Source organism: Accipiter gentilis, chromosome Z (assembly GCF_929443795.1).
Source record: "Accipiter gentilis chromosome Z, bAccGen1.1, whole genome shotgun sequence".
NCBI classification, from domain to species: domain Eukaryota; kingdom Metazoa; phylum Chordata; class Aves; order Accipitriformes; family Accipitridae; genus Astur; species Astur gentilis.
This window is the reverse complement of record NC_064919.1, coordinates 18953590-18968997: the sequence shown is the minus strand read 5'-3', so window position 1 is coordinate 18968997 and position 15408 is coordinate 18953590. Positions and strand designations below refer to the sequence as shown.

Sequence of the window (15408 nt, the reverse complement as noted above, 5' to 3'; positions counted from 1 at the left end):
CTGGTGTCCTAGCTCATGTGACACAATTATGGCAATCATTGCCTTTCTGCTTGTGAATTTATCACTTGGGAGGAACATCAACGATGATTCTTGGAAAGTCATTAGTCCCCAGTTTTCCATAGCACCTGCTCCAAAATCAGGCAGTGCAACCAGATCTAAATTGATTCAAACAGAGAAAAAAAAAAGGTGTCTTTAAAATATTTGGAAGTAAAATGCTCACACGATTTTAATGCTCACACTGGCTCAGTGTACAATTAAAGGATACTACATTTTAGTGGTTCTTTGCAGTATTATGGCAACACTCTTGCAAACGGTCTGTGAAAATTCTTCTTGTCATACTTTTCATCTATGACTGCCACTCTTTCAGGGAGCCACATAATAAATTCCCACGAAGCCCAGATCTGTACTGTATCTTGTACACACAAGTGTTTTGAACAAAAATGAAGGCTGTATTCTACCAATGCTAGGAGAGAATATATTCACTTCTGGCTCTCAGAAATCTTTCTCTGGATGAGTTTCTCCTGTGTTTGGGAAAGATCATACTTAATCCTTCTTCAGCCTAGCAACTGATGAAAAAAAAAAAATCTTGCTCTTTCAGCTCTTGAGTAGAGGGATACTTTCCACTCTTAGTTGAAAGGTGCCTTAGAAACATCATCTCTTTGCTTCCACAGCATGGCTGTTACCTATGTCATCCCCTTCTGCCTCGTGCACAGGGAGCAGTTTTCCAGTTCAAATGTGAGAGAGAAACATCAAGGATCTCAAAGAAAGATATACTGTTTAAACTCAGAAGCAAAGAGCAAAATTTGGAAAAGATACACGGAACATTTTGGAAGCAGACACAAGCTTGTACTCCAAACCAGATGACCATGAGCCAGTTTCAGTCCGAAAGCCGAGCAGTTAATGTAAGCATGGTGCTGAACCCAAGAAAAGCTAGATTGCACCTCAGCAGGGCTTATCAGCTCAGCCTTACAGCAAAGGTATTCCACTTTTCAGTGAGGCAGCCCTCATCTAGCCAGCCTGGGGCAAGAGAGCTCACTTATAACTGCATCAAGATCAGGTGAAGACAAACCCTTAAACATCCCTGATTTTATATGTGTTTATTCTTAATTTCACACTTTGAGTTTACAATAGAAATGTCTAGCATTTACAAGGAGCTATTCTTGGTTGATCTAATCCCATTGATTTTTAAGCAAAACTTCAAAGAAAGTGGGAAATGCAGTTGGTATTGCCTGACATTACAGTGGGGATTCTAATGGTATTACAGCATTCTGCGAAACTGAAATCTTACCTAAGAGGAAGCCTGCAATACTGTTCTTCTACTTCAATTTTGTAATATTTTTATACTAATGAATTAGCGTATTGACACTGATGCTAAACAGAAGAACACAACCATGAAATAGAATTGTCTACAGCCCTTGAGTAGCTGGTATGATTACTAAAGATAACAAAATTTAAAGAGTGAAGACTGCATATGTTACATTTTCCATAAGAAGTGTAGTGAGTAATTCTGTAAGTTACTCTAAATACACTGGGAGATAATACATTTACAAAGATGAAAATTTATTTCTTTCAAGTGCCAAAATATAGATTTGACAAATCAACAAATTACCTAGTCAAGAAAGGAGGGAAATTCTTCCCCCACAGTCCTGCAATCTGCTGAGATCATGGGCAGGTCCAAAACTCATTTTAAATAAGAACTGCCTTCTGTGCCCTCACTATTGTACAAATTTGTTTAAAAGAGCACGTTTCCCGATAATATTCATGCTGAAGGTCTTGGGAATCCAAGTTCAAGCAGTGGACAAACAGTACAGTGGAACTACGTGATGGCACCCTTTTTTCTTGACTGAAACTTAAGTGACTTACCTGATGTCCATTTTAAGTAGAAACAATGTTTTCCTGCAGGAGTCTTTTTTCTGGGGAGGAACGTGCAGGAACATACAGCCAACTCACAGGTAAGACAGGGGCATATTGAAGAAAGCAAGGAATGCTTTGGGGAGACATGGGTTACAGCAAGCGTGGATTTACTAGGAAGATGTAGGGACTAAAACATCCTCGCCTGGCATGGTCTGTGCATCCCAGAAACAGCCACATGACTTAACAACTCCTTTCTATCCACTTTGTAGTCCCATCTGCCCCTTTATTAGGAAATGATGCTTTAAAAGGAAGAGTGGGATGTAAAGCTAAGAGTGCTGAGTTATGGGTTAATAAGAGCCAAAATGCAGAAAGGAGAATTCCGTAAGCTAAAGCTTAAGGGTTTTACTCCATGAATGTGGTAAGCTGTAAAAAAAGAATACTATAAAAGAACCCATTGCGTCTGTGAATGTTACACCATCAGCAGCCAATTCTGGTCCATTTAAGAAAATAAGTAATCTCACCTGTCTTTGGCAGAGGGTAGCTGACATTAAGTAAGTCTTCCAGAAATGAAAATACCGGGCCTGTGATATTTAAAGCATAGTCAACGTACCCATTTTTAACTGCCTCCTTCCGAGCCCAAATACGTATCTGCAATAAAACGAGGCAGTGTTACTTTAGACAACCCTCATATTTTCATTTTCTTTGCTTCTCTTCTGTGAATCATTGAAAATGCTGTCCATCCACACTAGACCATGCAATGAAGCTTTTAATGAAAAAAATCCCAACTCAAGTTTTGCTGGACCTTACAAAATGTGGCACAGAGCCTAACCCTGCTAAAATCTAGGAGAGGCCCCAAAAGGGCCAAGATCTGAATCCAAGTACATATTGCTGGAGCAAACAGACTCCTGGTTTTTCTTTTATTAAATGAGAAATGCTGTAAAACTATTTAGAATCACTCATCCTAAGCCAATGTATTCCAGCCAGTGAGTCCGGGTGACAAACTTTCCTTCAGCTCACCACTTGTTCTCTGAAAAGAGAGAAATGGATGTTCAGAGAGCATTTGCTGTTCAAACATACACATCTCTCCTCTTGAACTTTCTCACAGACTGAAACAGACCACTGGCCTCTCACTGCTGCTGGAGAAAACAGATGACATCTCAGCAGATGACATCTGTACTTCTGAGTAACGGAGACAGAAGCAACAAGCAAAGCCTTCCGCTGATGTGCTCATTTGCTTTGACACGGTACTGAAAAGGGCAGCTGCTTGTCCAAGGTGACGGAGTAGACTGAGAAAAGGTTTCTGTCTCCATCATGTATCTCTGGATGTGAGACCCCTCCAGGTGCCTAGCAGCTCAGAACTCCCGCATTTTGCATCTAAATGCAATACATTTGGTCTCACAAGTAGCTGCACAGCCAAACCCCAAGAGCACAGTTGGGAAGCATCAGGATTTAATTTAAAAGGGAAAAAATAAAGCATATTCAATCAACAGAGTATCCTCAGCCTCTGAGCCCCTCTTTTCAGCCAAGGCTTCAGAGGAAATTCAAAGACCAGATCACTTCATTTTGCAAAACCTAAACACAATGGGCACACTTAAAATCCTAATCCTAGTATAAGCTTTGAGTTATAATACCTGTGTTTCAGGTTGTAAATTACTTACCAGAAATGACAAAACAGACACAATGAACATGGTCATCTTGGGTTGACGGTTGGACTTGATGATCTTAGAGGTCTTTTCCAAACTTAATCATTCTATTCCATTCTATTCTATTCAACATGCTCACACAAATACTGTGGAGGTGTAAATTGAGCATCTCTGTCTGAAACCAAGGGGCAAAATACCCTCTCCCCTCTATCTCACAGAACACAGGTGGTGCCTCTTCCCTCTGAATAACACTCATTTGAATGCTTTCTTTGCTGACTCCTGTCAGTACCCATCAGCCCAAGGAAAAGACAACACAGTCAGAGCTGTAAGCATCCAACGTGTTCTATACAGATAATGACATACCAAATCCAATCTTCACTTTAAAAAGGAGCTAATATTGTGCTTCCTAGGTCACCTCTGCACTGTCCTCCCACCTTGTCCCACCTTTCCCCAGGAGGATGACAGTGAAGTAACCATGAACCATTGTGCTCTCATTTATTAAGGAGAGCAAGTATATGCTACCCTTAATAGCTTTATGCTTCAGTCTGCTATTCATTTTGGAACAACTTGATACATCTTTTCCCTGCTGACTTTCAGCGAAAGAAGGAAAGTGGAACAATTGGCGCCACTGGAGTATATTTTTTACAGTTTCCCTCAGGAAGCTTTGGCCATTGTAGTGTAAGAGAAAAACTAAATATTCACTGATGAATAAGCTTCAAACACAGAATAGTCACTTTTGGAGGCTAAAAAATATGTCCATGCAGAATAAAAGGTTAAAATACTAGTATTCAAAATGCTTGGAGTACAGTATTGGTCCTACTGATGTCATGACGCTGCTCCCCAAAGGGCCTTGGAGAACAAGGCACTGAACTTCAGTGGTTTGTCACAGCAGCGGAAATGGCTATTTATTCCAACTAAGACTACTAAGAAGATAAGAAGACCCTGAATTATGACCAGTACTTTCTGCACCGTAGCTGCTCCTAAAGTTTTAAGATACAGAGCCCATACCTACTTGTGAACTTGTATGAAACAGGACAGGACAATAAACTAATTGTCCTAAAGGAAAGCTTTCCATAGAAATATCTGCAAGATAAATGTTAGTAGTTTTGCCACATAAGCAAATAGGTTTGGAATGGAAAGCACAGCTAATGTCTGTGATATCTTCTGAAGCACGATGCACCACAGAGCCAACTTCTGTTGTAAACTGCTATAATGTGTTATGCAGCCTCCTATTTACCTCATTTCCCCGCTCAGTTCTGGTGACATAATCAAAATCACAAATCACAAAAGCAGTCAAGTAAGTTGACATTTTCAGCGAAGTGTTAAATGTGGTAACAGCCCACAGGCTTCCATTTTCATCCTTCATTTCAGATACATCTAGAAAAAATATCAAAGACATATTCAAACCATTGCTCTTCCATAACAAACAAGGAATTTTGTGTTTTCTGCATGGTTTTTTACACCTCTCTTCAATATGCTGTATTTCTGCACTAACTTCATATGTTTCTGGTAGAAGGCAAGCAGCCAGACTTGTTGCTATTGCCATGTATCTGAGTCGTGACCTTCCATGCAAACACCAAAAATCCACTCTTGAGCTTCCTAACTGAAATCTTGGAAGCATATCAAACTACATCAGTTTCAGGATATGGGCAAACTGTGGACAATTTATCCCATGTTGCATATCTCTAAAATGTATGATCTATTATGATTCAAATATAGGTCACGTGTGCCCGAGAATTATGAAATACTTAATCAGATACTTTCCTTCTAAATACGGGGGACGTGGACAAGATTCTCAGGGGAGGAAAATGCTTCAAGTGATTCTCACAGAGATCCAATCTATTATAATTCCTAAGTTACTTAGCTTCCCTGCAAATCTCATAAAACTTCCTTTCACTGGCTGAAAATTATTTAGGTGAAAAATAAAGATTCATGGCACTGAACTGCAGAAAAAAGCCATTAAGAAAGAGGCAAGTAATCCAACAGATTTCTGTAGGAATACTAATTTATGGAATTTGTTTGGAATTTTATACCCCACCTGCATCCCACACAAGATCCCAGCAGGGGATGGGAGGAGCATCTCTAGAGCCTTACAGTCCTCTTGTTATTCTGCACATACACAGGAGGCTATAGTGTCTCTGTCTGGTAAAACAATTTTTCATATGTTGTAAATATGTCTTAAAATCTACTTAGAATGAAAGGAATCCCTTAATACCACAATTACAGGCTTTGCATACTGGGGCTGCCATTTTGTTTTAAGCAGACATCACGCAGTAAGAAAGACACATTGACTAAGCAGTAAATGTTGGGAATCAAACCCTGCGCAACCACAAGTCCAGCACCCACAGGAGAGCACATAGCAACTGACAAAACTATGGAATTATTGCTATCAGAGACATTAATTACGAATAACTGTCTCCAAATTTTTAAGTTCACACACACAGATTTTTTGTGCATTTTCAAGGCATTAGTACATGGACTGCTCTATTGGATGGTACAGTCTGTTTAGATAAATTACAGCCTTTTTAAAAGTAATTCAGGGGGGAAAAAAAATCCTTAAGTCTACTTGCTGTTTACCTACCAATAGCAGGCATGTTCGAAAGAGCCACATAGCTTGGGTCATGGACAATTCTGATATTAAATGTGGCCTTCATGGCAGGTTCATCAAAACATGGGTAAACTGTCCTGGCATACGTTGGTTCCAGTTGGGAGGCAATCACCATACTGTATTAAAAATACAAGTAAGATTAATCCAGCATGCTACAGCTGATCAAAATCAATATATAGTGCATAAAAACACCAAATCAGAAAAAGCAAGAAGTGAATCACATAGGTATGCAGATTGGGAAAAGGTTTGTTTATTATTTAAAGCCATGATTAAATCCCCATGCCCAACAGTCAGTTTGGATGCTTCTAGAGAAAATCAGTCTTTTTTAATTAGGTTGGGGTTTTTTTTCCCTCACAGGCCTTTTCCAGATATCATATTTTAAATATTTGAGCTTTTCTAGTTTGTTTATTAAGATGGATTTGATTAAAGTTTTGCAGGCAGCAGGCCAGTGCTCAAAAGTGATACAATGTCCAACTTTAATTTCATAATTAGGATCTCTCTGTACACCTGCTCCTCACTCTGATTCATGCACTCTTACTTTAACAGTACATTTTAATAAAAAATTGTAACTGTTAGGTAACTGGGTATACATGCACTCACACGCTTCTGTCAAATCACGTAGAGAAGAACCCAAGCGAAAGCAGCACCAGTGCTGTCCCAGTGCACTGGCAAGCCCAGGAAAATATTCAAAAGGATCCTTTTCTACCTTATGCCATGGAGCCTTGCCTCACTTGGGGCAGATCTCCGTGACACACTTTGGCAGATGTACTCCTCCTGTTTGAACTAACTGAACTTTGGTCCAAGCAGATGCTCAGCCAGTACGACCAACCAAAGTTAATCCTATTGTGTGAGGCTATAGGTGAGAACTCAGCATCAAACCCAAAAAACAGGTTTGGCTGGAGACTGGGCTGGTAAGAGTCTGAAACGGCATTAACAGCAGAAGATCCGACGACAAATCAACAGCTTTACACTATAAATATCTGCAGCCATCGGGGTCCATTGAGCTCTCTCTCCATAGCAGCTGGCTGCACAGCATTGATGTCCCCTTGAGTAGCGACCCTTCTCAAGGTTACCCCTCAAGGCTGAGAGATCCCTTACGTAACACCAGACATCGATGGGTTGGTAAGTGACATTTTTAGCATGCATGTAACATTTAAGATATGTATAGTAAGCTTACGTGGTAATCTTTGTACCCCATACTAACTTGAAGTGTAGTCAATAGTAGAGTATTGACCGCCAATCCATCTGTACTTACTAAATATTTTACGTGCCTAAAATTCCTGATTAGAACTCAATATAATAACTACTAGATCAGATCTGTCTGAGTGATCTCTGACTCTTCTCCTGTGACTGGCTGGAATCAAAAGATAAATCACCGTGTCCCATGGCCAAAGTTTCAAAGAAGAGCTGTACATCTGGGCTGTTCACATTAGGGCATCTTTACCAGGAATTAGAAAAAATACATACGCAGTGGTTCTCAAAGCTCCATACCTGTCAGCCAAGTAGCAGTCAGCATCTGGGCATACAAGAATGGCCTAATCTCCTGTTTCAGTGACCTCAATACTATCACAGGGCTAGTATTTTTCAGCTGTAGTCAAGGTGTTCCCTAACAGCGTATTCACACCAGGTTCACAAAGGCTTATACTTAGCATAGAGACATCCCAAACGAGCCAGTAGCCATCAGGACAGCATCCATGCATTAAGTAACATTATGTAATGCTCAGATCTGCACTACAAGCACAGCGTGACTGCGCCTGATTGTGATCTGTGTTGGGTCTGGTTGAGATGGAGTTAATTTTCCCCATAGCAGCCCTCGTAGTGTTGTGCTCTGCATTGGTAGCTGGAAAGGTGTCAATAACACACCAGTGTTTTGGCTACTGCTGAGCAGTGCTGGCACAGCATCAAGGCTGTCTCGCCAACATTTTTGCCCTCCCCTCAATGGCAGGCTGGGGCTAGGTGAGATCTTGGGAGGGGACATAACCAGGACAGCTGATCTAAACTAACCAAACAGATATTCCATACCATATGACGTCAGCTCAGATATAAAAGCTAAGTAAAGGGAGATGGAAGGGGGGGCATTTTTGTCTTCTGGAGCAACCACTACACATACCGAAGCCCTGCTTCCTGGGATGTGGCTAGACATCGCCTGCTGATGGGAAGTAGAGAATAACGTCATTTGTTTTTCTTTGCTTTCACATGCAAACTTTGCATTCGCTTTATTAAACTGTCCTTATCTTGACCCATGAGCCTTTTGTTATATTTTCTCCCCCCTGTCCAGCTGACAAGGGGGAGTGCTTTGGTGGGCACCTGCTGCCCAGCCAGGGTCAACCCACCACAGACTGAACCATGTCCGAAACCTAAGGTTGCATGTTTTAAGATTCCCTTTTCTTGGGACCTGAAGTTAATGGATTAGCTTTCCATTGATATTTACATCACTTTGCAGAAGACATACTGCATTGTGTGCCATTCCACCCAAGGAACAGAGTCATTAACTTCCTGCTTCCATTGACAAAAGTCAACAATGCTTTCCACCCAGTTGCCACGGCCAGGCCTCCAGGAGCCCTCTTCTTTTGAAAGATGTTTGGCTGTTGCCACTTTAATAGCTGTGCTATCTAACCCTGCTCAAAGCTGATCTAATCAACCCAGTGCCGAAAGCATCAGCAGTTCATCTACGTTATGTCATCCTCATTGCTGAAGTTGGAGAACTGAGTTAATATCAACAGAATGACCCTCTAAAAGCACTATACTCTCAAAACATAGTATATTTTGCATTTAACAGACATATCTGATCCTGTACCATAACACAATTTATGACATTTAAAAGAACCCATGTTGAACACATGCTGATCCACAGCGACTATCAGGACCATGACGTCTATTTTGAAGCGAGGAACAGCTAGAGAGAGAGCAACACAGTGCATTTGACTTCTTGACTGTCAGTGCAGGAAGATTTTCTTTAAGGACCTGATTCCCTGAAGGGTCAAGTGTGTGCTGTGCCAGCCACCAGCTGCCTTGTTGAATGCAGCTGAAGCTCCACCTGGGACAGAAGTATCACCTCCTCTCCTCTTTTACCCTGTCCAATGACAGAAAAGTGACTTAAACTTCTGCCAGGGTTGCACAGGAGCAGCAAAAGTGACAGGCCACTTCATCGAGCGAATTAATCACTGAAAATACTCTTATCTCCTTCCACCCATGCAAAGTATGCTTTTGCGCATTCAGTTATGCAGTCACTTGCAGCTTCGTTCTAGGAAACACTGAGCAACCCCACAACTGCAAATTCCCCCACACCAGTGCAATTACTGCCTCAGGAGGCTCTGCACCAGCAGAAACTGATGCAGACAGTTAGCAAATCTGCCCAGAAGACATTCTTGTTCCAGAATACAAAACAGCATATATTGGGCAAAAGCATCATGATAAAAAAGAAATATGAGGGCAGATTAAATGTTATTTTTCAGCAAGACTCCAAATAAAATAAAATAAAAAGGGAATGTTCCATGCATGATACACAAATAACTGGTGTTTCAAACACACATTACCTCATATCATTTGTCAGAATGAGTCATTGTTGAGGCTTTTTTCTTGGTTTTGTTTGCTGGGGTTATTTTAAGGTGAAGGTATTAGCATGAACTGAATTACTAGCAAACTTTTTTCACAAAACAAATTACCCAAAAGGAAATTAAGTTTTTAAAACTTTAAAAAGCCTAACATTGCCTAAGCAGACAAATAAATTCCTCTCTTAAGCCTACAGTTTTGTGGATAGATTTCGTTTTCTTTTTTCTTAAGTATCATATAATGCCTCCTTCCCCTAGTAAAACAAAATAAAAGCCACAATACTTTTAAATAACGAGAAACAAACAGATAACAGGATATCTTAGTCTAAATCTTTGACATTTTATACTACACAGGTTCTTTTTTTTTTTTTTTCAGTTAGTGTCTAAAAAACAAGAGAAGGAAAATCAGGAGTGCATCCTGTATAGTACATGAACATCCAGTGGAGACTGTTTAACCTGATAAAAACCCAGCATAATTGTAGAAGAAATGTTTTATGCTGATGAAAAAAAAGGTTATTCTTCTAAAAATGCCTTCTCATTAAAATAATGTTATTTGTCATACTGATAGCATCATAGGTTTTTGTGTTAACATGTTTTATATCTGGTTTCTTCCATTTTTAAAATACATAAGAATTAAACCGTAAAACAAACCCTGAAGTGGCTCGAAGTAAGGGAGTTTTACAGTGAGCAGAATCCTGTTCTGTGCACCAGCTGTCCCCAGGACCTAGTCCCTTTTTTAGGTGAATGGTGCTCAATACTAAGATGAAGCCCAAGAAAACACCAAACCTGTTACTCACTCTGATCTCTGTCCTATGCCTTTGATGGTCTTACCCACACATTGATATAAAACAGAGCTAAGAACTTCAGATCCCCTGCTCTGAGGCACAATTAACTGTACCAATGCTGTTCTAATCCCCTTTGCCCTCATTCTAGTAATTGGTGCAGAAGCAATTGATAAAAATCAGCACAAATGCTGTGTTTGATTACATTTTGGGATGCCTGTTAATACCAGCCCTATGCAGTCAAGTATTTCATAGAAGTTGCAGAGGACATGCGCAGAATGGCTACCGAGCAAAATTCTCAAAGGATTCTGAAACACTGATGTGAATAGTGACATAGAGCCTGCATTTTATAGTACACTCCATAGGGATCCTCTGACCCTGGAGTAGTACACATGAGCTCATTCACAGCAGTGTAAGATCTGTATGCAGAATGATGCTACCACAAACCTCCTGCATCGTATATGTTTGTTTGAGCCAGCGCTGCCAGCGAAGGAGGGCAAAGGTGGTTTCTGTATCTTTCCGCCTACCCAGATCCTGGCATGGACTCTCCCAGCTATATGCAGAATACAGATTCTCTATTTCAACAGGAAAGCCTTCAAATACCTAGTGCTAGTGAAGTGGGAGCATCCTCCTTTTTTACTTCCTTTGCTCCTGCAAGCACTGCAGATATGGGCTGTGCACTATCCATAAAGAGTGCTCCCATTTTTCAGTTTTCTTTTGTGTGTAAGACCTGATCAGGTGGGTAGTACAAATTGTCAACAACAGTAAAAATATATGCAGTCATCAATGATCAAACTGATAACAATTTCTGTGCTGGAAATTTAGTGAAGTTTGGGCTTTGGTTTCTTCTGTTTTCCACGGAGGTGAGGTTAACACTTCTGAACATAGCTGTCTCTGCAAACAGCTTTCCCACACCACCTTGCCAGCGTGCTCCAGCTCCAACTCGGAGAGAGGACAGGGAACAGTACTTTGTGTCAGCTAGCTAATTCTGCCAACCTGCTGAGAGCAATGGGGATATCTGACCAAGAAAAAAGCTGGTGCCAATGCCCAAATGGAACAAACATTTCAAAGACTTCGCTTCCCTTTAGGATCTAGCTGTCTACTGAAACCTTGCCCTTCTCTGCTTAAGCTCTTCTGAAACAAGAGGTCTCTAGTGGTTCCATAAGCACAAATTACAAAACCCACTAAGGCTTCTAGTGCATGCAAGAAATACAGGAGTCTGCATGACCGCAGATAAACAGCACATTGTCCGTTACAGCTGATGTTTTAAGTTAGGTGCTGCAGTCAGAAGGCTGTGCAGGAATCAGACCCTGAAAGTCTGCCAGAGCCAGGTACAAGTCACTTTAAAAGAGCTACAGGACAGTCTGCTGGAGATTGCGATTTCCTCGCAGAATAGTAACAGGCTTCACACCGAGAGCTGAAGGGCACTGAATGTTTTTAAATCGCTCCTGATCTATGTAATCCATTAGAATCCAACTTTTTACATCATTAACAGCTTGCTAGAGCTTACAAACTACATCCCTCAAAACACACCTCCTCCAAAAAAAAGAGGAAGGCAAAATCCCTTCAGTGTAACTGGACCCCATCAGATTAGGAAATGGCTAGTAAGGTGATGACTTAATTTTTAGTGAAGGAAAAAATAACAAGATACTGTTGCATACTCTCGATCCAGAGAAAACCTTTTCAAAGCAGAAAAGATAAGCGAAATCCATTCAAGAATATCAGGAATGTAGGCAGCGACAAGTAACCAAAACAATACATTATATCTGCAATCAGTAGATTTCCTCTGATTTATTTCAGTGTCTGAACACCACTAGCATCTCTTTAACCAGACTGCGGTCTCACATTTCATTAGTGCTTTGTGATGAGCTACGAATGAAATGGAACAATTGTCACAAATCCTATAAACAATGGGAAATTGAAGTATATACATTAATTTAATGATTTAAAAACATTTTTTTCTTATTTTCTACTGTGGCAGCACAGCTGACAGTACCTTTTTTTTTTGGATCCTCTGAGTTTTACACAGTCTGAGTCAAAAAATGTCATAGCCTAATTCAGTGTTTCTGAGACAGGACTTGACTGAATTAATACAGCATTGGAAAGCACACTGATACAGTATTAAGTAATTAAGTGCTTGTTCCTTTCTTATTATTTGGCTTTTTTTTAAACTATGTAAATTAAGTACAGCGTTCTAGATTTTCCTTAACTCAAAAGTTGCACAAATAATCCCATGAATGACAATCAGTGAATGAAGAAATAGCAACTGAAGAGAAACAGAATATATTTCCTAAAAATACGTATTACCATACTTCATTTTTCTCTAAGGCTAACCAACTTACCTCTTTTTCTTAAAAAAAAAAAAAAAAAAAAGTCTGCATAAGTTAAATTTTCCAGATGTGGCAGACAATGGTATCAGTGAAGACTGACGTAAGAGCTGGCAGCTGAAAAGCCAACTTGTTGCAGAAAAACTACAGAGTCCTCCATCATTTCAATAAAAACTATTAACTTAATTTTGTGGTTTCATATTATTCCTACTGAAAATTACCTGCTTGAACGAGAAATCTAGGGACTGCTGAGATACCGTTTACTTTAGTGGACTCATCAGTAGGCTGGGAGCCAAGAACACTTGAATTTTAACTCTAGTTTTCCTTTCGACTCACTGATTGCTGATCCTCAGCAATTCACTACATCTTTAATTATTAAAAATTAAATCACTTTAAAATAAGCAATTTATCTGCCTCTTCTTTAAAGACCTATTTTGGGAAACTTGTCTTCCACTGGAACTATTTAAACCATAATCTTTAGTTTTACTTTTCTTTAGCAAGTTTCACATCCAGAAGTTTATAACGCAATTCACCATGAGAAGATTCCCAACTAAAAAATAAACAAGCAAGCCTTGTTTTTAAGGGTGAAAATACGTTTTAGAAGACTGACTGCCTGACAAGCTCACAATGCCCCAGTGCTGATTTTGCAGTTCAAAAGAAAACAAAAAAAGGAAAGGACCGTAACAGCACTTACTAAGGAAAACATTGGTTGGTTGATGACAGCCCGGCAACTTCATGTGCAACAGCACCTACAAAGTCCAGCTGTCTAAAGGGGCCACCCATCCCACTCCATCACACTTCGGAAACTGCATGGGGTCGACGTCTCTAAACGCATGCCCATCAAACACATCTGAAATCCTGGGTTCTAGATAAAGACGTGCTCCCCGCAGACACAGGCAGCGGACATGGGGTCAGCTGTCGGCGCTGCGCAATGTGTGTGGTGCCGGGATGAAGACTCCGGGGCAGACTGTGGCTCCCAGGAACCGGGCGCAGGTCCTGCCTGAGCCCTCGCTGCCACTCAACGGCACGGAAAGAGGGGCTTGAAACCGTCCAGAAAGCGTCGCTTGGCCAGCTGAGATAGGCTCTCTCCTCTGCCGACGACAGACCCTCGGTGAGCCCTCCCAGACTAACTCCGGCACAGCAGCCTCTGCAAGCAAGGAGGTCTTCGCGAACCACCTCAGCATGGTCCTCCCGAGCCGCCGCCACCAGCCGTTGGCGCGGATCAAGGCAGCTGCTGAAGGAAAGCCAGGGCAGCCTGGCCGGCGCTCTCCGGGGAGGGGGGGAGAGGGAGAGCGAGAGGGAGAGGGAGAGGGAGAGCGACCATCACGGAGCACGGACCCGAGTTTCCGACACGCTCCCTTCGCAGCCCGCGACGTGCACCTGACGAACGGGTGCGGGCTGTGCCGAGGGGCTCACCCCGCCCTGGGCAGCCCTCCCTCCCTCCCGCCGCCCGAGCTGCTCCCCCAAGTGCCGCCCTGCCGCGGTACCACCCGAAACGCTCTCCGCGGAGACGCAGCAGCTCCCGGCGCCGCGTCCGACGCCTCCACGGGGCCGGCGGGCCTCCGGCGCCCGTCGGCGGAGGGGCGCGGGGGGTCCCCGGGGCGGCCGCCGCCGCCTACCTGCTCCGTCCCTGGTCGGTGTAGCGGGTGAGGAAGAGCCCGTCGAGGTCCTCCTCCAGCCGGCCCTGGAAGCCCAGCTGCAGCACGTAGCGGCGCCCGGCCCGCAGCCGGCCGCGCAGCTCCAGCACCGCCACCTCGCCCGCCGCCTCCTGCCGCAGCCCCGCCACCTCCACGGCGGCGCCCGGCTCGGGCAGGGGACCGCGCACGGCGGCGGCCCCGCGGCTCCGCAGCCCGGAGCTGTGCAGCACCGCCGCGTCCGCGTCCTGCCGGCAGCGCACCGTGATGTTCACCTGCCCGGTGAAGGCGAACGGCCCCGCCTGGCCCGGCCGCACCCGCGGCCACAGCTCCAGGTCGTAGTGGAGCGGCACGAGGTGGCGAGGCAGGCGGCGGCCGAGGCCGGGCGCCGGCGGGGCGGCGGCGGGGCCGGGGCCGGGGCCGGGGCCGGGGCCGGCGGGCGAGGCGGGGGCCGGCGGCGGCGGCGCCTCCTGCCGGCAGCGCCCGTAGAGAGCGGCGAGCGCCAGCAGCGCGGCCAGCAGCGCCAGCAGCAGCGCCAGCAGCAGCGCGGCCAGCAGGGCGGCGGCCCTCCGCCCCACGTACAGCCCGCGGCCGCCGCGGCCACACATCCCCGCCGCTCTGCGCCGCCGGCCGGCCCGCGCCGCCCAGCTCCTTAGCGGGGGAGTGAGCGCGTCTGAGGGCAGGGCAGGGCGGGCCGGACCGGGCCGGGCGAGGGGAGATGGGTCCCTCCCCGCGCCGGGGGACCCGCCGCCGGGAGGGCTGCTCCGGCGGGGCGGGCCGCCCGGCGGCCCCCGGCCCCCTCGCGGCGGGCGGAGGCAGCGTGGCGGCGGGGAAGCGGCCGCCCCCCGGGCTGAAGCGAGCAGCCCCGCGGGGGGACGCGGCGGCCCGCAGCTGAGCAGTGGCTCCTAAAGCCCGGGGCGGGGGTGGGGGGTGGGGGCGCAGCCGGCGGCGGGGGTGGGCGGTGGTGCTGGGTGGGCTCCGCGCCCGAGGACCGCCGGGGATGAGCGAT

General features: G+C 44.5%; 1 protein-coding gene across 1 annotated transcript in view; it reads right to left on the bottom strand.

The window, feature by feature from the left end:
- Positions 1-15007, bottom strand: part of LVRN (laeverin) — a 50479-nt gene extending 35472 nt beyond the window's left edge. Inside the window, exons 1-5 of the mRNA XM_049794766.1 lie at positions 14385-15007; positions 6079-6221; positions 4735-4874; positions 2376-2502; positions 1-155 (exon numbers count right to left, since the gene is read on the bottom strand). Of these exons, the coding sequence (XP_049650723.1) occupies positions 1-155; positions 2376-2502; positions 4735-4874; positions 6079-6221; positions 14385-15007 (1188 nt within the window). The remainder of the gene's footprint in view (positions 156-2375; positions 2503-4734; positions 4875-6078; positions 6222-14384) is intronic.
- Between the last annotated feature and the right edge of the window lie 401 nt (positions 15008-15408).